The 23,812-nt window shown below is 40.3% G+C and overlaps 1 protein-coding gene and 1 pseudogene across 3 annotated transcripts in view; one reads left to right on the forward strand and one right to left on the reverse strand.

The window, feature by feature from the left end:
* On the reverse strand, positions 1-3,823 carry LOC144649436 (uncharacterized; annotated as a pseudogene). Its single transcript, XR_013569897.1, has 6 exons — positions 3,803-3,823; positions 3,170-3,348; positions 3,008-3,026; positions 1,652-1,809; positions 621-1,367; positions 1-221 (listed from the first exon to the last, which is right to left on the reverse strand). The product of XR_013569897.1 is annotated as an uncharacterized LOC144649436 (transcript).
* The window catches only part of LOC144649432 (uncharacterized), a 24,956-nt gene continuing 4,390 nt past the window's right edge, over positions 3,247-23,812 (forward strand). The window contains exons 1-4 of one of the 2 annotated variants that reach the window (XM_078508920.1): positions 3,247-3,375; positions 21,938-22,044; positions 22,204-22,327; positions 23,011-23,055. In XM_078508920.1, the coding sequence (XP_078365046.1) occupies positions 3,352-3,375; positions 21,938-22,044; positions 22,204-22,327; positions 23,011-23,055 (300 nt within the window). In that variant the 5' untranslated portion in view covers positions 3,247-3,351. Of the gene's footprint in view, positions 3,376-15,954; positions 15,991-21,937; positions 22,045-22,203; positions 22,328-23,010; positions 23,056-23,812 lie in introns of those variants that run through there. The other variant, XM_078508921.1, reaches the window with a different exon arrangement.

Raw genomic sequence — 23,812 nt, forward strand, 5'->3', positions numbered from 1 at the left:
ACGTCTGAGCTTTCCCCGCCACGCATCACTTAGATGTGGGGTACCAAGGGCTCTAGCTCTCTGCCACTCTTTTTCTGGTGATGATACTTCCTCACTATCAAAATAGTCACCGCCAGTAAGCATACAGCACCAAGTATACCAGCGACGACCACGATGGCGGTGACGCCTGAACCCGAACTGCCAGTGTCGGAGTGATCTTCGTTCGAGCTATATTTGTCGACCTGAAAAAGAAGACAAGATTTTTCAGTTAAAGTACAGCTAGTACTTTTGTAGCGGACAGATAACCCAATGGCCCTTTACTGGGGGCATCTTTTCTCTAGAAGAAAAGTTCATAAAAGACTTGGCTTTTCATGTTTTACTGATGAAACGCCGTAATTGTTAAAATGCCTTAAACTTGGATGATCGATTAAACTGACACTTTCCGAGAAACTTTTCGAGAAATGGCGTCTCAAGTTATATGATAACTGTTTGAATTATTTTAATAGCTTGTTAGTAGTTCGTAGTTTTGAAAATAAATGACCGAAAGTATTTCCAAACCAGATTTGTCACTAATAAGATGACGGTCGAGAAAAATAAATTTTGTTTGTGTTTGTCATAAAAGTTGTTTTAAAACTCCTCACCTTGCCTGCTTCTTTTTCATTCAAACTGCTCAGAAAGACTGGATGCGCTGCTTCACCCCAAACCTGTTTGTCTCGTGTCATGAGATCATCCGAATCGTTACACGAAGCCACGAGAAATCCATCTTTTCCGACAGAATATCGATCGTACTCGTCAACCGAAAGATCATAAACAGCCACGAGTCAAGCTTCCCCTGATGACGTGTACAGTTGCGAAGCCTTTACGTGGTGCTTGAGCTTGACCGCTTTTCCTTTTATGGTGTGCAGCGAATGCGACGTAGTTACCTTGTTGGCATTCATCCACGAGCGTGTTCCGCTTTCGAAGAACGGATGGTCGGGCGTGACCCAAATATCTTCGTCGTGCATTCGGAAGACGACGAGATCTTTCGCAGGCACGAGGCGTTTCCGAACTTGGTCGACGCGACGCAGGTAAGTAACGGAAGGGTCGTCTCCCTCGTGGCGGGTTACCACCATATCTCCTTCCTTGATACTCTCGATGGGCACCAGACCTGTTGCAGTGTGTACCAAGGTGTCTCCTCGGAAACAGGACTTGACCAGACAGCAGTCGTGGTGCCAACTGGGTAAGCATTTGACATCGTTTGGGTTGGAGCAGTCGCAGGTCTGCGGTGGACAACACTTTGGACACTGGATCATATCGCACTCTGTTCCTACGTACGGCGGGGTGCATTCACACTTAAAGGGGTCGTGTGGACATGTTCCATGCACGCATGGTTCCACGCAGTACCTGATAAGTAATATATCAAACACGAGACAGCGTTTTTCATCACATTTCCAAACACCGAGAAGAGAGTTGAAAGTACGACGCGCAGCGGAGTATTTTGACGAACTTCGAGGTGTTTTGAAATGTGATGAACCACTCTGTCGAGTTGTGAATATCCTCAACGAACTAAAACTACAACGAAAACGGAAAAATAAAATCGTCAAAATTTATGCTAATTAAGATCAGATTTCCAAACTCCGTCACGGTTCTGATTTCCTTTGTTTTAACTAGATAAATTATTAATGAGTTTGAGAATGTTACAGGGCCCATGTTGGGGATCAAAGCCAGCGACATGGACTTGGCTGGCCCAGCCATAGTCACATGTGCACCTTTTGCCTATTGGAGTGACGTCACAAGCTCCATGTTCGCATCCGTCGCACACCTTGACTGAGCATTGTGGACCCATGAATCCTGAGAAAAAGAAGACACAGTTAAACATGTTTTATTATAAAGTCCGAGTTAATACAGTAAATGAAAAAAAAATGTATGGAACAGTGCAATTTTGAAAGGAAAATTCAGAATGCCTTGCGTCTTAGTATTGCGTGACATAGGTGTATGCATGCCATGTGCAAATGTTGAGCTGACAGTACCCACAATCCAATACTGTTAAGTCCAGTCGCCCCCAATCTCCGTTTTCTGAGCGTCCAGCGCAAAACGCGGAAGAGAAACAAGACTAAAGCCCTGGCCAAACTGGGCAACGCAAGTGGATGCAAGTAGTCGCAAGTTGAACTTGCGCACAAACTTGCGTTGGGTGGCCAAACGGACTCGCAAGTGCACGCAAGTTGTCAAAAAAGCCATTTAAATTGTACTGAGCGCGCTACAATTCAGTATTTGAAGCAAGCAGCAAAACTTGCTTTGCCGGACTTGCGTTGGGTGGCCAAACGGTGAAAAACTTGCGTTCACTTGCGTGCAAATTTGATTTCGACCAAAGTAAACGCAAGTCATCGCAAGTCAACGCAAGTGCACGCAAGTCCTGGCCAAACGGAGACGAAAGTAAGGCTGAAAACTTGCGTCCACTATATCCGTTTGGCCAGGCCTTAAGCGTTGTTTGGTTTTGCTAATGGCCAACTTCGTACGAGTTCTTATTTGTTCTACTTCAATTTAAGGCCAGAAACAATTACATTCAGCGAAGCTGTTGGCATTTCTGATCATGCCATTGATGTTATCTCGATGTCTATAGGATTAGGGTCCAACACGCCGCATAAGCCGTAAGCTATAAAAGCAACCGGACAGAGCGATAAAAGAGATACTTCTAAATGACCAAGCAAACTCCATTTCATCTAAATATTTTCTTGCCGGTCGAGATTTTTTGTTAACACCAGCGGAATCTAATTTAAAACTTGAATCAAAGCTTTCAGGACTTATCCGTGTCCTTTCTTGTAAATCCCTGAGGAAAGTTCCCGTCCGAATCAGCCCTCACAACACAAATATAAACTCGGAACAAACTGTTTACTATTCCTTTCCATTCTATTTCTCGTTGCCATATTGACTGTGTATTCGACCGCGCGCAGTGACCTGATCGTGAAAGTATTAAACACAAGCGTGACTTTGCTCTTAAAACAGTCACGCCATATACTAGGGAACTCAATAGTAAACACAATATCCAAACCTGGTTTGCACTTGCACGTGTTTGGGCCATTCCAAAAAAATTTTCCCCCCCCTTTTTTTTTTTTTTTTTTTTTTTTTTTTTTTTTTTTTTTTTTTTGGGGGGGAAAAAAAAAAAAAAATTTTTTTTTAAAAAAATTTTTTTTGGGTTTTTTTTTTGGGGGGGGTTTGGTCCCTCTTCACATGTCCCTCCAGTGGCGCTGCAGTTAAGGCAAGGACCCACATACGTGGTACACTTTCCTTCTGGTCCCCAGTTAGTCTCACATTCGCACACGTCAGGTCGGTGGGTACACCGTCCGTGTTCGCAAGGGACACTGCACTCGCTGATGGTCTCGCAGTGAGGACCTAATGTGTCGTAAGGGCAAATTACAAGTAAGTAGTAATTTTTGTTGCCTTTGTGGCTCAATTAGTGTCGCAGTGCCTCCTGTTTCCGCACTGGAGGTAGGAACTTTTCAGATGAACCGCGGGTTCGATCAATTCTGAGACTAGATACGGTAATCCGATTGTAAAGATTTCCATTTACGTTCTGAATTCGATCGATTTCTAACACGAATGCTTCTAACACACGAACTGACAAGGCGAAAAGTTATCCCGTGAATTTTAATCTCGAGGAACCGATATATTCGGCTATATGTAATGCTGCTTCAGTTCATCTGCTTGATCAGCTAATGGAGTATTCCACCAACATCCACGGTCTCGTTCGCAGCTATTATGACGGTAGTCACGCAACGCACCTAACGAAGCATCGCGTGACGACCCTACTGCGATAGACTATGGTGCCTTGGGATAATAGTCTCACCTGAATAGTGTGGTGGACAAACACAGTCGTAGGTCGATAAATATTGTTCTTCTTCCTCTTTTTAGTTTAAATATTATTTTAAAAATTATAAAAAGGAAAAAAAAGAAGAAAAAAAAGGGGTGGAGGGGGAAAAAAGGGGGAAACGTACAGGTGCCATGCTTGCAAGGGAACCAGGGAAAACACGACGTTACGTTGTCACAGTTAGGTCCGGCCCATCCCGTCTGGCAGCGCGAGCATGTTATGCCATCAGGTCCACAGTAACCATGCTTGCAGGTCGCGTTCGCCTTGCAGCCGATGCTTTCGCAGCAATCTCCCGTATAGAGCCCAGTCCGCTGTCGAGCGTAGCATGAGCAAGTCTGTGTTGCCGCGTTGTAGTTGCCATTTCCAAAGCACTGTGTTTCAGGAGGGCAAGTGCTATCGACTTCTAGTAGGCAGAAGAGCAGGAAAATAACAAATGTTGCAGACTTCAACATCTTGACTTCGTCCAAATCCTGCAGACATAAATTTGTTGCTGCTAAGATATACTGTAAGATATATTAAAATACTAGTAAATTCATAAGGCATATATTCCAGTAACGCTCGTAGCTGTCGTTCTGGAGCTGTCCGCCAAACTATCAAACTCTGGCACCCCCGTTGCGTCACAATAATTTTCATTTTCAAAACTCTGCATGCATTTCATGATTTATCAAATCTGGGTACTGAAGCTGTGTTACTCTGACAAATAAACACATATGATTCTTTTCCCTGAAGGATAGATGTTTCACTCGATACTGGCAAAACATTATCCGGCACTGCACATCAAGCTTTCGAAAGCTTCTTGTTTTTGCAAAGTTCCGCCTATTAATTATTTTAAAAGGACGACATGAAAACTGAAAGGAAACATGCCACACGGAAAGCTTAAATAATAATAGAGGGTGCTAATGGGGTTACCCATTTCAGTTACTACTAATTTTTTGGCCATTCAGTTACTACTACATTTTTGACCAATTGTCATTACTACTAATTTTAGTTATCTATTAACTTTCACTTTCTTACAGCGAAAACTGTTGCGTCATACCCGATTCTTTCCTTCAGTACGTCAGTGATAAAAAATAAATCAACAGTACACGACTCTAACGCACGGTATAGCCATTTTCATAGTTTTGATATCATAAATATCTTTGAGAGATCTTTGTTAAAACAGTCCTTGTCTTCTAATAATTTGTAATTTTCTGCTCGTCACTGCACAAATCTCGCTATTTTCTCCTTTAGTCGTTCTGCATCAGAGAGTCGTGTAACGTGGGAACGAGGTGCCATCGTCGTGGGAACGAGGGCGATCGGTTTTTTGATGTAGGATACCATGACGCCGACTCGCGCAGCCGTAGCTGGAAAACGGGAGGAAAAGAAAACGGAAAATATTTTGAATGAATACAATATCAGTTAATATTTTCTGTAACGCAGCGTGACAGGTAATGTCACGAAATAGCTTTGCTGTTAGGAAAAAATTGTGATTTTTATAACAAAAACAATAGTATTCAGTTATTAATAGAATGTCACTTAACTGTTAACGTTTCATTTATCAGTTAACTACTATTTTTTGCCAAATTCAATTAACTGCTTTTTGGCCAAGTCAGTTAACTTTAACCCCATTAGCACCCTCATAATAATCTATGGCATGATGGACGTGAAATATCTGTGAGTTATTATGAACTAACCTAAACGTAAAAGCAGTATAATTAATCAAAAACGTTTTGTTTCATTTAACTTGAAAACTGACTTCCTTTGCAGACTCGACATGATAGAATAGAAGCCTTTTCCGGGAAAAAAACTGCTAGGCTGTAAAGAAACATGCATGGACTTAATGTCAGATTTAAAATCCAGAGTGAGGCATTTATGTAAAGGACTCTTTCCTTTGAGGGAAATTATTTTTGATTCGTGAACGCAACAGATATGATATTGTTGAAGAATGCGCTGTTAAATGGAGTATGTCAGACAGCGAGAAAATTCAGGTGCCATGCATCCGGTTAGAAAGTCAGTAGAGTCATGCCATATGTATTAGATAAGTATTGAGAACGAAAGAACGTAACTTACCTAGAAAGTTTGCTTACGGCTGCACTACTTCCAAAGATGTGTTTGTTAACCCTGCGAAGAGAAAGAACATTTATAATACTTGCCGATTCGAGGTGAGGTCCCATGCATGGATGTCTCGTGAGTTCGCTGAACCAATTAGAGCTATCGAACAAATTCATTACTGTTCGGGGAAGCCCCATTTCAATTCCGGTGCAATTCGCAGAAAAAAATCATCTTAAATTATAGAATGAATATTTAAGGTTCAAATCAGGCAAAATAAGCGCCTGGTATCAGGCAAAACCGGCTACAGTTGACTGTGCTATCTGAAACAAATTCCTGCATGCTATAAATATATAATTCATTTCAATAAACTAACTCTAAAACAGCGCCGACTGACAAGCTTGTTTGACCTTGTTTGGGGGAAGCCCCTTTACGTCACAATCGCTTTCATTTATTACAAAAGAAGTATTCTTGTCAAAGTCACATGAATTTCTTAGAATTTATCAATTTGAGGTTAACCGTTTTTAATACGCCACTCGATCTAATTTTTTTGACTAATGAAGCTCTTCTTTTTTTAGAACTAAAATCTAGCTATTTTAGTATTTAACCTGTAGCGCTATTTTTCGTTTTACTTCGACTTTATATGAAAAAAAAAAAACAGAGGAAATGTGTCATTTTTCAGTTCAACTTCCGGTTTTTCTGTCTGGGCCTGTTTCTAGGAAAATAAGTCCAATTAAAATCAAAAGTTATTGCAATTTCATGAAATTTTAGTTTCTAAATGAAGATGTGTCCCCAAAAAAGTAAGGGAATTTCCCAAGCTGTGTGGTTTATGACACTCCATAAAGGTTCTATCTATAATAAAAGTAATGTAACGCAAGCTCAACTCGTTGTTGTCTCGGATTGATTATAACACGACCGACTCCTGAGAAACTGCATATCTGACTCATACCGCTTAGCGGAAATGAATAAAGAAATATTCAGTGTCGTTGCACAGAGAACCCTTAAAAATTAAAATGCCATCTATACTTGAGATGATATCTACTTTGACTTACAACACAAGAAGATTTTTAAGCAGAACGGACTTACCGCAAAAGAATACACTGACTGATGTGGTCCTCCTCCAAATGCGTTTGCACGAATTGTTAAAACAGCGAAAGGAAAGTCAGTTTTGTGGTGTTTCTCAAGGTCCCGTGAGTATCCCGTGAGTTTACTAGTCAACCAATTGCTGTACAGAAAATATTTTTTTGGGTGCGAAAGGGAAAGACCCTTTCAGTTTCGGGTCCAATTTAATCCCTTAATTTCTTCCACCTTGAACCCACAATCTACACAATGCTGATTAATGACATTTATAGTCACACGAAACAGGAAATTAATATCTGGCAAACAAGTTACACTCCCGCGGACAGGAGGGCGACGGCAGATGGGCGTACGGGGGGACGCCGAGCGGCGAGGATGGGGGGGGGAGAGAGGGGAGAGAGAAGAGAGACGATGTGGAGGAGGGGACGATCGACGACCGGAGAGGGCGACGAGGAGCGAGACCCCCGGCGCCCTCCGCCGTCGCGGGCTCCGGAGGCAAGTGGGGGAGAGGAGCCGGGGGCGACGGGGACATGGGGGGGGAGCGTGGGGCTCGGTCACCACATCAGTGGAGAGGAATGAAGGAAGGAAAAGTGGAGGGAGGCAGAAAATGTTCCGTGACGATGGAAGTGGGGGAAGCGGTGGGAGACAAAGAACCAGATTTTAAGTGCACGCTTAATAAGAAGCGGTGTAACAGTTTAGCCTGAAACATTTGCGGATACAACTGATCATGAAACAATTTATAAGTCTTTTGTTCAAAATAAATCTGCATTGGAAACATCGTCACGACTGTGGTTCCAGGAATTGGCCAGAACAATCGTAGTCTGTATGGACACGAGTCGGGGAAGCCCCCTTGCGTCACGAATCTTTTTTATTTGCGAACTTATGGTCTTGTGACCGTCAAGTGAAAATACAGCTTCCCATGCATTTTTTAAAACGATTAATTTAGTCATAACAAAACAATGCGACAAAACTTGTTTTAAACAGGTCAGGTAGGATTCAGTATGTAATTGGGTGGAATTCATTTGTGAAGGTAGGATTGAACATGTGAAGGGGGCTAGACGACGGGTCACTGCATGACCTGTCGAGGGTTTTGCGTAAACTTAGTTTGTCCTTTGGGGAACAGAGTATTTTCTCTTTGTCGAACTTATAGTTTGTTGATAGAATAGAAGATGGGTTTCCATGTTCCATTTAATAAGACTACGTTCCCGAGTTTTCTATCAGCGAGTCTATAGCCAGCGAGCCGCATAGAAAACGAGGGCGAGTAGTTTTATTGTTTTAGTAGACACTGTTAAGGATTACAGTCCAAAGCCCACAATTTTATGTATTTTAAAGCCACAAATTACGAATAATTTTTCCTTCAAAGAGCAACAACATGATTGTGTTCTGTCAGTCAGCGAATAAAAAATCGTGGGAAGAACCAATCAGATTAGTGATTTCCAATAGTGCACAGCTGAGTGGCTACGTAATAAAGAAATGATGCACGCTTGAGGTCTAGAAAAGCTGCTAGTGGATGCCTGAGCTGCATACAGCTTCTTTTCTGGATCTCTATTTTCATTTAGGACATTGGAAAACCATCTTTTATTTGTTTTAGAGTATAGCATAAAAATTTTCATCCAGGAACACATTAAGACTTTATACGACAATTATTCCATGAGTGTGCGTTGGTTATGAGATGGTAGATACAGCCAACGAGACGCGTAGCCCCGAGTTGGCTTTAACTATCTCGTATCCAGCAAGCACGAGTGGAATATTTTTTATTATTATTAAAAACGCCCAAAGAATTGTAATATTTGAGCTCCCTGGCTGTTCTCGCCGACGCGTACACCTACCATATTTGTGGTCAATGGTGTATGAGCTCATATACCTTGGCTTGTAAACCAATCAAAACTCAGGAAGTGCAATATACCATGGCTAGCTTTTAATAATTTCGATATTCATTCAAAATATTTCTTCGTTTGTGATTCATTTGGCTTTCAATCCCCGGCTAATTCCAACTAACCGGCTTGCACCGACCAAATTTGGAAGACGCTTCTATTATTGGACGAATGACGTAATAATTATTGGACGATTGACGTCTATCGTCCAATATAATAGAAAAATTATTGGACGATTGACGTAACGCAACAACGGCTTTGTACAGAGCTCAGCCGAAGGAGAAAATGGTCGCTAAATTTCAACATTGCGACGAAAAAATGGCCAAAATATTAGATGATAAAGATAGCAAAAACATCAAAAAAGCGTGGAAGGGAAGTCACTTGATTGTTAAAGCTTATCTTTAGGAGAGAAACATCAAAAAACCAGCGACACCGGAGGAATTGGCCACTGTTAGCGAAAATTCTACGCCAAAGTTAGTAGCCATTTTAATTCATTTTGTGTTTTTAGAGCTCTTGGAAATATTTTGAATGAATAATAAAACAATTATTGAATTCGGCTTTCGTATAATATGAAGAATTATGCAGATCTCCGAGATCTGCATAATTCTTAATTCATATCATACTTAGCCTCATCCAAAAGTTGCTTATAAGTAGAATTGATACGCAAGCGCGGTCCAATTTTCAATTGTTATGATTGTTATGCGACAGCTACGCTAACGGCACTTTATGAAAACGAAGCTAAGCAGAAGTTATGCTTGGGAGAACAAGGAGATCGTGAGACAAGAAACCCGTCGATCCTAATAATCTAGATCTGTTTCATCGCTTTCTCTATCGATTGACAACTTTTTTTGAGGCAAGACCTTTAGACGTTTAGGTCTAATTTTCGATAGACTGCCCTGGAAGCACGCGCAATAAAACGAAGCTAAGCAGAAGTTATGCTTGGTAGGACAAGGAAATTAACACAAGAAATCCGTCGGTCCTTAATCTGTTTCATCGCTTTCTCCATCGATTGACTATTTCTTTTGAAGCAAGACCTTAAGGTCTAATTTTCGATAGACTGCCCTGGAAGCACGCGCAATCACCGAAATCACAAACCAAAACTATTAGCTGGCGAGGGACGATCGCCAACTATCAGCCGATAGCAACATGGTGCTTGTATCAGAGACCGTTTACCTTGGAAGTTTGGACAACACGGGAAGTATTGCTGTGCCGACCGTGTTTGAAAAGAAATCTAAGTTGATCTGAAAGTATCGCCTTGCATTTGGCTTTTTTGAGAAAGTAGACATCAGCTGTAGACTTTATTCCCAGAAACTTGAAACAGCTTGCAATGATTTTTAAAGCAAACTAACTCGAGTGGATAATGCAAGTATCCTCAAGACTGCCAAAACTTCATAACTTCGTACTGTAATAGGGACTAACTATTTTGCACTCAGTTGATGTAGTGAGACAATAGCGAGACACCTCATGACATATTTATACCACGTAACACTCAGTTCATGTAGAACACTACTGACTAAACGGCACTGCGGTTAGCCTAACTAGCACTCTGGTTAGCCTAAATAGCACTGCGGTTAGCCTAACTAGCACTCCGGTTAGCCCAAATAGCACTCCGGTTAGCCTAAGTAGCACTCCGGTTAGCCTAAATAGCACACCGGTTAGCCTAACTAGCACTCCGGTTAGCCTAAATAGCACACCGGTTAGCCTAACCAGCACTCTGGCTAGCCTAAATAGCACTCCAGTTAGCCTAAATAGCACTCCGGTTAGCCTAACTAGCACTCCGGTTAGCCTAAATAGTACTCCGGTTAGGTTAAAATAGCACTCCGGTTAGCCGACTTTAGCTTCAGTTGCTTGTGGTTAGCTTTTATAATAGGGTTAGGATTTCTATTTAAAAAAATCACGATTCTGACAGCTGGTCGTCGGTGGCCTAGTCGGTGTACTGTAATAATAAAATAAATAAATAAATAAATTACTATATTTAGAGAGGAAGCCACATCAGCGCTGCTGTTTTTATGGGGGTCCTCTCTCCGTGTCGTTTTGGTTTTTGGAGTTTTTGTTTTTGAAGGGGGAAAAAAAAGGAAAAAAAAGAAAAAAAACCCCGGGGAAAAGGAAGAAAAAAAAAAAAAAACAAACCACAAGGCGCCGCGGCGCCAACCCCCCCCCGGCGCCGGGGGGGGGGGCGCGCCCCCCCCCCCCCCCCCCCCCCCCCCCCCCCCCCCCCCTCTCCCATGCAGTCGAATAGATCATTTTTATAGCGTAATTAAAAAAATGTTAAGCTCCTCGTCAAGAAAAAAATTCACTCACTATCTCAAAAATACATTATTTAAAACGACAAATTTCTAGACCAGAAGAAATACACCTCTGGTATAAAACATGGGCACGAGTCCACATTCAAACGCACTGCGCGCCGCAGTTCCCGCCAAAACTTTCGCTCATAAACGTCTTGACTTTATGTAATCCTTCACTTTACTAAAATGTTAAGGTTTGTTCGCAGCATGTGACTAAAGTATTTGATAATTGTCATCCACCTAGTTTTTTGGCTCGTATTTGGTTTATCACAATTCTTTTATAACGTTTCCTTGCAAAAGTCTTTCATATTTTCGCTTCAAACTCTTATGAAGCCTGGGGGCGGCCGATATCGCGGAAGGATTTTTGCGTTTGACCGGTTGCTCGAGATTGTTTTGAATACTGTGGTCGCAGACGTTCCACAGAACAGGTAAAAGAAAGCTTCAGTTCCATCTATAAAGTCTTTTAATGTTCTTAAAGCGTAGTGAAATAATGTTGATCGCTAGCATCAAATATCAGTCAAGCGAACTATGACAGAGAGTTCACCGCGGTCTAACGTCTCAGGCAGCTTTTCTCTCTATTTCGGCCTTTTTTTGTTCATATTGAAGTGTTAGTATGAGCAAGGATAGATAAAATAGTTGCTGAGTGTAAGCATAATCCCATTTCCTCAGGTAAACGAGTGTTTTTACTTTTTAAATCATGCTTCGCATCCAAACCAAAGTGCTTTGACAAAAGGCGCCGACAAGTCCGCATATCGCTATTTTCAAACACGTAGAACTTTTTTAGTAAAGCTCCAAAAAACTTAGTAAACCCTTAGGATACCGGTAATGTATCGAACTTTGAACTGTGAAAATTAAAACCTTATCTTTGCAGTACTTTTCTTATTTTTTGCATATTTCTGTCGTTTGACCGCGGTGGAGACAGAGAGTGACTCTTAGAAAAGGTATAGAAGAGCGGATTCCTTGTGGATGTTAAGGATGGCAGATGAAATGGTTGTGTCCGGCCTAAACGTCTAGCTGACTTTAAGCGGGGAACAAGTTAAGGTCATTGCCCCGAAATAGAACTGAACATAGATTTTCAACCAAACTTTGCCTACTTGTTGGTTACCTCAAGGGAACTTGAATTTTGAAAGAAAAAAGTGTGGTCCCCGTATTCGTTTTGGAGCACGAGGGCCTCGTATATACCACAAAATTCCTTAATAGTTCCCTTACGAGTACTGATAAAGTACACTTTTCCGGTGATAATTTATTTTTGAAACATAGGAATTGATCTATTTTCGTTTTACATAAAGAACTTGATTGCTACACTTTCTCACGGACTAAGCCGCATAGAAAAAAAGCCGCTATTTTGTTTATGTGCGCGCGCTAATTACACGTAAAATTCTGCGAAGAAAGGATGCGCAATGCAATGCAGGAAAATGACCTTAATATGTCGACGGCCCTTGATAGGACTCTCATTGCCCATGATAAGATTGAGTAAATAACAACTGAGAGGCTATCAGTAATGCCAGTTGCACAGATCGAAAGAAGAGATTTTCAATTACTCGTCACCGAGTAGTCAATAATCTGGGAATGTATATCATCGACTGACGAATTTGCTGTGGTAACAGAATGTACAAACAGGAATGCTCGTGTTTTTTGCCTAAGCGGATATAGGCCAGAAGCTTTCCCTTAAGTTCGAAAGACGGCGACACTTATCTACCTAGTCAATTCAGGGTCCTTGAACTAAATACCCCGGCTTTACTTCCCTTCACACCTGTATGGCTCACTAATCGTGCCTTGCGGTTTGTGCCATTGACGGAATTCCGAGGCAAGCTACACGCAAAAAGGACAATGTCGTAAAGCAAATAGATCAGTGCGATGTGCATGGCTTACCAGTCTCTTTATAAATCAACTTTTCTTGAATCTTATGGTATTTATAAAATGGAAAACTGAGTCTTACTTCATTTACCATTCATGTTAGGTTTATCTTCAGTCAGAGGGTATTACCAAATCCCAGTACCACGCTAAATTAATGCGAGGGGTTTCGGAGATTTAGCTCTCCTCTCGCCGCTCATCCACCACAGCATTCTGCCTTATCTTCGACACGAAACTCGAACAATAAGCGTACTAAGAGTATTTTATTTTTAAAAAGTAACGAATCCGTATTGGGAATATGTAAGTGTCCGTTGACAGGGTGGGTCTTAAATAAATGTGAGATGAACAGGGATGGACAACGGAGCTCCGAGATCGAAGATAAGAAATGGACTAGACGCATGTCCACATGCTAAAATTAAATAGAACAGAGAATTTTAAAAAGTGTTGTCCAAATGATTGAGAAACAGCGCAGACGTCCTTCTGAAACCGTTAAAAAACTAAAGCCTTCTTGCAAATGGCGAAATTTTAAACTTTTTTTTACAAATTCGAATCGAATACTTCTTGCGATTCCAAAAATAATGTACCTTATTGTTATTTATTTTCGCGGGAACTTAATTTCGCGAAAATGGAACGGGAATATTTCGCGGGACTTAATTTTCGCGATTTGGCCAAAAATACGTAATTAGCATAAAAAATACAATAGAAATCGTTGAAAATTAATTTTCGCGGGTCTTTAATTTCGCGATTTTCAAAAAATGGAAAATCGCGAAAATTAAGTCCCGCGAAAATAAGTAACAATAAGGTATACATAGAGCTTCAATACGTCACTAACAGAAAAAAAAACCGGCGACTCAAGATTGCGATAATCTCATTACAGCCAAGCTGGTTAATTAGCTAAACTGATTAATCGTGTAAGGATTACGAGTATGGAGGTCTTAAAGCTCCCCTTCATTGATTAAATACTTTCATCAACGTTCAAAGCTCAGTTTATTAATAGCTTCTTACATGTTGGAATCCAGATTGCAGGAAGATTATTCTCTCTCCAAAAGGGAAAAAATGTTTATCATTTTGTTATTTTTCCTTTGTCGGAGTCAGGGATCGAGTCCCACGCCTTAGCAGCAGTACTGATACCTACTAGATTTCAGTCAATATGTGGTGCTATTGGCAACAATATAACAGACCTCTCAAGTCTCACGATTTTGCCGTGAGACTCACGACTTTTAGTTCAATCTCACGATAAACAGAGTCACAAGCTATAAGGATACAATTTCTTGTATAATGTCAGTTTTGGCTTACTAAGGCGATTGTCTTGCGCCAATTCTGTGTAAATCCGTAGCCAGCAAAGGTATTTCATTAGTTTGTTCGCTAGACACACAATCGAGACCCATATATAGAAGACACAAGCCGTGAAAAGGAAGTTAATTTTTGTGTTGCTAAAAAAAAAAAAAAAAACTCATTCTCTTGATTAGCACCTGGTTTTAGTTATTTTTGTCCGTCAGTTGATTAATCTCCCGGTTTTTACTCGAATCTCCCGGTTTTTTGACCTCGATCTCCAGATTTCCGGTTCTTTGAGGTTGAGAGGTCTGATATAACCTGTAGACTCGCTCCAAGTGGCTCGTTTTGTGCTGATCTAGTTACTTGAGTAAGTTCGCTTTGAAATAGGGCGGAATTTATTTGTTCGTGCGTAAAATACTGAAGCACTGAATGACACACTAAATCAAGGAATGGCTCGGAACAAACAAGCGGCTTGGTGCAAGTCTATGTAACCTGTTAAAGGGACTATGTCATGAAGATTTCGCAAATTTTTGGTCTAAACTGTTCTAAAATTAGTGGAAGGCAACTTTACCCATAAAAAAAAACAATATCTTTGAACATCTAAAGGATTATATAACCTTAATTTGCGGATAGAAATCAAGCTACGGCTAAAAATATCGATAATCAATCAATCAATCAACTTTATTAAAAGAGGGTAACGGCAAACAGTAAAAATTTTACAAACAAGGGGCCCTCGGATTAAAAATTAAAAATAAATAATTTTTTTTCGGTTTAAAAATTACAAATAAATAATATATAAAATTTAAAATTTAAATTAAAAAAAAAAAATTTAAAAAAAAAGGAATAAAAAATAAAAAAAAATAAAAAAATTTATTTTTTTAGGTAGATATGTATAAAATAATTTTTTTTTTAAAAAATTTTTTTTTTTTTTTTTTTAAAATTGGGGAGTTTTTTTCTCTCTCCTTTCCCTCTTTTTTTTTTTTGGGGGGTTTTTTTTTTTTTTTTTTTTTTTTTCAATACTACAATATTTGTGGGACGAATGTTTTGAAGACGCGCTGAAACAATTTGAAAACGTTTGCCTAACGTTTTCAAATTGGAATCCGTTTCCATCCGCGCCATCCGCAGCCAATAATGCTAGGTAACAGTTTCAGTGCTCTCATATAGCAATTTTTAATAAAAACAGACTATTATTTCTAGGTTTCATGAGACACAAATATAAATTTTGGCTGTTCAAAAATCTGGTAAAATCCGTGACATTGTCCCTTTAAAGAAACCCTTAATTTGGGTGTGTCGCCCATACGCCAAAAGCCGCAAAAAGTCTCGATAGATTCGAATCCGCTACACTAACAGCACTTTATGAAACCGAAGCTAAGCAAGTGATTACTTTGTAGTTATGCTTGGGAGAACAAGAAATCCGTCGGTCCTTAATCTGTTTCATCGCTATCAATCTCTATCATGTATAGTAAAAATAACTTTGCATGGCTACAAGTGCCGGCTATTAATAACTAATTGGCTTAACACTAAGTTACTGAGATATGTATATATGTATATATAGATAGTACTGTTAATCCTTTTACTGAAATGTGCGAAAGAACTATTTAAAATTTTGGGGATTAATTTCCGCCTATCTCATTCAACGATGTCTTGAGTTAATTAAGAGCTGGAGACATGAAAAAATATCTATTTAATGATTAAATTTCAGCCGACTCAACCATAAAACCGAAGATTTTTCAACATCAATAGATTATCTCCGATGATTACCGACAGAAACAAGGTAAGTTCGAATAAAACCTTTAGTGAAACACGCCTGAAGCTAATCATAATAGTTGTATTTAACATAACATAACATGCGTCTAGTCCAGGGGTGACCATTTTCTGATCTTCAAATGAAGTATCTCGAGGGTGAAGGCCTGAAAGAATCAAACTGTCTTATCTGTAAATTAACTTTTAAACAAGACGCAAGTGTAAACTCATTTTCCCGGCACTTATTCTGTTGAACATAACTGCTTTGATGCGTTAACAGAATGTTGCTTTAAGGGAACTGGGCATGACTGTCTATTTTTGAACATTCTTTGGGCTACTTATTTATTTTCTGAAGTCGATGTCCCTTGATTTGTAGCGCTAACGCGTCACTTGGACTACGATCGATCGATAGTTTCGAGTTCAAGACTGGCTTGCGGGCGGTCCATTATAACTCACTTTTCTTTCTTGACTTAAGGGAAGTTTCCAGTTGTGTGTCAATTATATACGCTACGCCACTTTAAAAACGATTTAAAAAGCTGGTTAAGATCGATTTAAGCTAATCGTGCTCTTTTTTTTTTGATTTTTTCAAATTTACGCCCTTAATCGAGAAATTAAAATGCGGTACATTTGTTCCCCCGCTAAAATGAAATACAAAACAGAAAACAGACATATTGTCTGAAGTTTTCAAAAGCCGTCCATGAGTGCTCCCTGGCCGTTTAATTTAGGAAAAAGGACCAAAAAGGGGACAAAACAGTAAAAATATATAAAGGTTTGTTTGTGTGACAAGCAAACAACCTGAAAAAAAGACAATAATTTAACTTTGACTTCATTCGGCTAAATGATCTCGTTAAAACTCTTGCCTCTTGGAGAAAGTAGCCCTAAGCGGGGAAATTTGCAAGTCGGAGGAATTTATATACATATTCGAATCGTTGATCGTAGAAATTCCAAAAATAATATAGCTTATTAGTCAAGATAAAGAAAGAAACCACCCAAGATTTCAATAATCTCATTACAAACAAGACGGTAATTACTAAAACTGATTAGTCGTCCAATTATTAATAAGCTCCTCTTCTTAGAAATGTGGCTCATTACCCTCAGGGTAGCAAAATCCTCCATGAAGGAACAACAGATGGCCCACACCCAGATGCTCCGGTGCCCCGAAAGGAGAGATGAGCTCACCGAAGAGAAAGCAGCGACGTCCACGAACAGAGACTGAGAGTCAGCGACTGATACACGTCCCACAGGGAATCTGAGACGCTCCGCCCATGTGTCACTCTCCTATCCATCTCCGGCGCGCACTGTGGCGAGCAGCCATAGCCCGTAGCGCCAATGCTCCCTGAACTCCCCAGAGTTGCAGCTCGTGTTCCCGGTGAAGGACAGATCCCCCAAGACATCACCAACGGAGCACGCCATTGGCGAGGGAAAAGCGCCCATTCCCTCTCCTCCTCTGGGGGGGGGGGGGGGGGGCGGGCGGGGGGGCGCGGGGGGGGGGGGGGGGGGCGGGGGACACAGGGGCAAAATTCCTAAAATTTTTAACTACTTTTGCTCATCCTTGGATCTATCTTTTTTTGTGAAGTGCGTCGGCCTATTTATTTGTAACCATGGTAATGCTATTAGAGTTAGCTTTCACTCGGCTGGTTTGTCTGACTGCGAGCCTGACTGACCCCGGGCGGGAAGGGATACGTTTTATACAGGAGACTCTCCCCCCAAGGACCAAACTCTAACTTGGCCATTTTGGACACAAAAAGTTAACCCCTTTATACACCTTCCTTAGAAAATGGTTACCCATTTTACCTATCTTCAGTAGAAACTGCATTCCTTTTCTATACCCTTTTTCTAAATGTTTAGAAAGGCTCTTTTAAATACCTAACTGACAATTTTCTCTACTCTTTTCCTAAACTTAAACCCGTCAATTCCATTGATATACTTCCAGTCTGACTAAGGCAACATGATGTAATGAATGAAATGACATATCCCGTTGAAGCCCTGATCAGGCTCATTCCAATGCAATGGAAACACTGCGACGATCATTTATCACTCTCATAAGGCAACCATCTCGGGTACCCCTACTTCGAGAAACCTGGCCGGGTGGTTCAGAATGACTTCCCAGCCATGCACGCTTGACTTTAATAGGGCAGTTTTCAGTCAGTCAATAGTATTCGCCACCATAAAAATGTGTAAAAATTGTTCAAATCAATGGATAGTTAAAGTTGTGTTCAGAGGACACCGGCTGTTGATAATAATTAATGACTTGTAGAGCATTTTTTCGACCAGTGAAAACCTGTACTTTTGATGATTTTTCATCCGAGTTTTCTCAATTCACTAGAACTTCTTAGCCCCCCATATACTATTTTATTTGACAGACCAGTTCTCACAGTTAATTGATTTTCGCAATATTCTTATTGGTTCCCTACTCGTTATTAAAGTGGCAGATTCTGTGCTTCCGCAGCCAACTGATCAAACATTCGTTAGAAGTCCTCTCACCAATCAGAACAAACAAAATGATTTTTCAGCCAATCGTGATCAGGAGTATGAAAACAAAACCAATCTAAAGTAGCTCACGCGCGTTTCCTGCGCTTGGCATCGATTACATGTTTCTGCTTCGAGTTTTGATTAATTCACCGCCGTGGTTTGTTTTGTTCATTTTGTTGCGTTTGGCAAGAGGAGGGGTCATGAATGGTCGCTCAAAATTTTGCAATGCTCACAAGCTCGGTTGTAGTGGAGGTAGCTTTTTGAAAAGTGCTCGTTGCTCGCAAGGCTAACCTTGGTCAATGCTCGTGCTCGCAAAGAAAAACGCTGTCCTTGCATGCTCCAAAAGACCATTCGATACCCCTAAGAGGGATATACTAAAAGCTCTGCAAAGCCCCCCTATCCCAATTCTCTTTTTTAAGCCCCTCTCCCTAATACACTCCTCTTAAAGTTTTTTTATTTTAATAATACGCCCCCCTTTCTATTAAGACCCCCCCCACCGCCCTCCCTTTCCAAGATCGTAGATAATGACAATTTCCGAACAAGAAATCTTATTCGACTAGGTACGTTTACGCATTTAAGGCTAATAGTCAATCACATTTACTTGTTATTGTTAATTTTTTGTGAAAATGTGTTTGAAACAGAACTTTAACATTAGTTAGTCCACTTTATTTTTCTTTATATGTTCCCTAACTGAATTATGCCTTGAAATACCGCCCCCACTCAAAAGGTCTCGAAAAGAAATAAGCACCCTGATGAACGTACTACGGTATTACAATTGTAATTTTAGAGCAGTCATTGGGGCACAGAAACCGGCCAACACAAAGGACACAGACAGGAACCAAAACGAAGCAAACAGAGCGGACGAGGCGGGAAAACGGCGCGAGCGAGACGAGGGGAGGAGGGAGAAAGGGCGCGAGAAAGCCAACACAAGCGAGAGCAAACCAAAGCAAACGCACCGACACTCAAGGAAAACCGCCTACGACAGCCACGGTTATAACCTTGCAACAAACAATGCCCGAGTGTTCTTTTACGTAGAAACGGGACGTCAGTAATTTAATTAATTTCTGGTCTTACGAAAATAACTTAAAAATATATAAATAAGTTTAAATGAGCTGCGTCATGGTTTGAACCTAGTTTTACGTAAAACTGGACGTCCGCGATTTAGTTAATTAAGTTCAAGATTTACGACAATAACTAAAAAAAGCCTGTAAACAAATTTAAACTAGTCGCGTCATGGTTTGCGTATCATGAACAATTCGCCCTATAAAACTGTTCACGTTCTTAATTCCAGCGCAATCGCCGTCCCTATATACCATCCTTTTTTTTGTTTAAACGTTCAGTACTATATTTTTTGGTGTTTCTCCACATTAGTAACCGATCATCTGGAGTCTTCTTTAATTAGAAGTAATTTTGCTCATCGCAAAAAAAATGACTAAAAATATCGTGGCATGATCATCTTATTTTAGTTATTGTAAGAATGCAGTGCAAACATCCGCAAAAATTCGGTAGTTAGTGATCGACCATCAATATAACTTACAAGAATGCAGTCGGATATTTGGAACGACTAACTGCGTGTGATCGTCTTCGCGACACCTAAATGTGCATTTGCTAATATAACCGTTAAGGGCCAAAAGGTAGGCCATCGTTGTAGCTATCTTTAGGTGTTCATGGTCCAAATGTACCTGATATTGTTGTTGGTACAAGATGAACTCAGTTCTTATCAGTTATAGTTGTAAAATTTCGTTTATAAATAGCTCGGTATGACGCCACCTCGCTCATAGAGTTTATATTGATAAGCTGGTAATTTTTTTCCTTTTTTATATATAAAAAAACATGCTGTCATGCAAAGCCTTAAAAAATTTCAAGGACCTGCAAACAAGTCGCCTTTTAAAATAAACACAATGATATTAACTGCATTTCTGTTTGACGGCTAGGGGGCATTTTTACTCTTAGCCATTAATAGCCTTTTAGTTCCAGCATTACACCACTCGGTCAAGGAATGCCGTAGTCAATTTTATCTGGAAATCTCAGTATCAAAGTTAAAGGGACTGTGTGAGAGGAGGGATGACACGGGCCAGGAAGGAAAAGAGGAGGAGGAGGCGAGAGACGGGCAATGGGGATGTGGGCACAGAGATGGCGCAAAAGCCGGGAGACGCAGGGAGAAGGACGGGCCAGAAGAAAGCGACAGAAGCGAGAGGAACGAAACAACTCAGCCGTGTCACAGTCCATTTAAGCTATTGAGCAGTACTTTCATGTGGTGCTGTTTATTATGCTCTGACAGGGTGTTTTGTCTATGGATGAAACCCTTGTGTGTGACCATGTCAAATAAAAGCCATTGGGCATAACTTTCTTGTAGTGCTGTTTATTTTTCATTACATTGCAAAATGAAATACTCTTGTAATGTAGCCACCCTGGTAGAAAGAGTTGAAAAAATATTTATTTTATGTTGTAATGAGAAAAGGGCTTGTCTACAAAATCTTATTGTAATTTCAAAACGTGAAAGTATTTTGAAATCCTTATTTTGGAACTAAACAAGCACAAAGGAGGTCAGGTACTCCGGAAACGTGTCGGACTTCTCTTCACATGAATGGGAACGGGATAACAAGGCGGTACGTTACAATCGACGATAAAGCAGATATTCAAACAATACCACTTTAAAATAGACATCTCCGGTGAAAGAGGCCATTTGCATTCCAGCGCGTTTTAAATATCAAATTTTAATTTGATTTCTATCAATTAGATGTAGAAACTGAGATTTGCCAAAAAGACAGCTCTGTCCTGTCGCTTGTTGAATTTGGCCAGGGAATGCCATAATCCTGATACTCAAACAGTACGCATCGTTTTATTTTATTAGGTAATGTGTAAAGTGCTTTCCGGCGGTAATTAGCGCTAAGACACTTCGTTGGTGTTAAGTGATTAATTTAGTTCATTTATAAACCATTACGACGGAATCGAGGTGCGCCAAGAGATAAATTTTTTTTTTTTTTTTCAAGGGCATTAGATGGTTTGACTTTTGGCGATGTTTTAAGTCATTAGTCTACAATATAACACGATGCTTTCTGTGTTTTTTCAAACGGAGTCCTTCAAACTACATTCCGCCAATGTGAATGTGAATATGTGCAAGGCTAATAAACACCATAGGACAAGAAAAGGTTCTTTGTCAACTTAGATGGCTTAATTTTATCAATTCTTTAAGATGTCATTAGCGAACAACGGGCTTCTTTTGAGAAGGGATAAGCTCTGAATGCACCAAGTGCGAAAGCCGCGTGAAAATGCGCTCTAAATTGCCTGCATTCAATCAGTGCATTTATTAGTCTATTTCCGGTGTTTATTGAGCTGTTAATTATTTACACAAACAAAAGATTGTACAGCATGTCAGTTTGCGAATCGCGCTCCTTGAGATATCACTAATTGAGTGATGGGGGCATGTCAAGTTCATTATCCAATCAAGGCTCTGCATGTTGTGTAGGCTTGCGAGTCAACGTCTCCCATTCACTTGTTATTAGGTCTGCCGTAAAGTGGTTAAGATGCGTGTTTCACTCCTTCAAGGATTCATCGTGCTATGTATCGCCTTTCATTCGTGGGATATTTCACTGGCATCCAAGCGCCAAGGGTAAGTGAAGCAAAACTCTACGAGTCCGTAGCCCGTGTGGTCAGTGTCGCACGATTCTCTCGTGCCGGTGTGATGTAGTTTTGATGAGGTTTCAAGTCATTATCGGGTAATTCATTTCTAATTTTACTGACCTTGTATGATTTTCCCGAATCTCCAAAGGCAGCACAAAGAAGCACGATTGACGCTCAAGCCCATCCACGGTGGCCAGCTTATGTTGTCCTCGGGCAGGATTAAGCTCGGGGAAGTGTATTTGTCGGGAATTAATGGTTTGCGTGGAGAAAGGGTAGGTCACACTTCGCTGTAAAGCGAATCTTAAATTGAGCATTTGTCGTGCGCTCCTACAGCTAATCCAGCAATTATTTTCGAGTTGTTATTTACATTGTATGCTTGGAATTCGTTTATTTCCTTAAATCGTCATATTACATCACTCGATCAAGAGCTCTGTGATATGATTTGTAAGCGGATATCAACAAATAGCTACATATAGCTCGGCAGCCCTTCTATTTTGTACTTAACGAAAATATTGCTTTTGACCCTGGCAATACAAAGGAAGAGGCTACAGGCGGTACAATGCTACAGGAAATGGAACTCGAAAGTTCAAAAGCATTGAGGTTAGGAAGTCCTCCAAAATCTGGCAAAGTTTCTACGTGAGGCGGAGAACGCTCTCACCCTTTAGAGGCACCGATGGTGAAAGACTGGGTGGAAAGCGGGAGTTTTTGAAGTTCAGTTAAAATTCATTCCACTCTCTTCTATCATCGTCCAAGGGTCGCGTATTACAATTTTAAGAACGAAACTTTCTGTTTCCTGTCCGCGGGATGTCCCGAGTTGATGACAGTTGATTTAGCTCTTGCTGCGCGCTGAACAGAAAAGTGTAGCGAGTGTATTGTTGCAAGCTCGCAAAAAAAAAAACTTGAAAAAACCTAAACCAACCTTACATTTATTATTCTTTTTTATTTTAACTTCCAGGGAGAGCAAGGCCCAAAAGGTGATAAAGGAAACCAAGGCGAAAAGGTACGTCTATGCTACTGCGCATTTGACTAATTCATTATCGTGCACAGAAATCGATATAGTTTAAGCTTTTGCTATACACAAAATAACTAAGTTTGAGATTTCTATTGAATACTAAAACAGAGTTAATGTGTGTTCAGCTAATATTAGTTACCGTCGGCAGGTAGAAAACCAACCGTATCGATTTCAGCGGTTTATTAGTGAGATATAATCTTTCTTGGCGCGCGACCCCCGCCTGAGGAGGGCATCGAGATGACCTGCCCAAAATATTGTACAGACTGTCCATCTTTCGACGATTGAAGCTTTCGACAAACTTTTTTGTAGTGTTTTCGCAAAGTACTGACCCTAATAAAAGAATTTTGAACTCTTTTAGGCCCATCCGTTTTTCTTCTTCTGAGAGTTGTAGGCATTAAAAATTTTGGGATCATACACCAATTTGCAACATCAATTCTGGTTGCATTCCACTTGTCATATTTCTCAGTAATTTGCTGATAGGAGTCTTTAAAGCTATTTTCTCTAGCTGTATTTAAGATAGTTCATTAGTCTAGTTTAGATAGGACGTTAAGTATAGATCAAGCTTTTTATAGCTCGTGAACTGTCAGCTGTGGGACCGGTTTGGGGTCTTATACGTTTTAGCCAACATGGCGTTTATATGAAAATTTTAACTATATTTGGAAATAGAACGGACCTTGAGGAATTTCCTTCTTAAGGAAATCTAGGATTACAGCCCACATAGATGTTTTAAAAGTTGTGGGATGGA

The sequence above is a fragment of the Oculina patagonica genome, chromosome 4, assembly GCF_052425735.1.
Source record: "Oculina patagonica isolate OP01 chromosome 4, crgOcupat, whole genome shotgun sequence".
NCBI lineage: Eukaryota > Metazoa > Cnidaria > Anthozoa > Scleractinia > Oculinidae > Oculina > Oculina patagonica.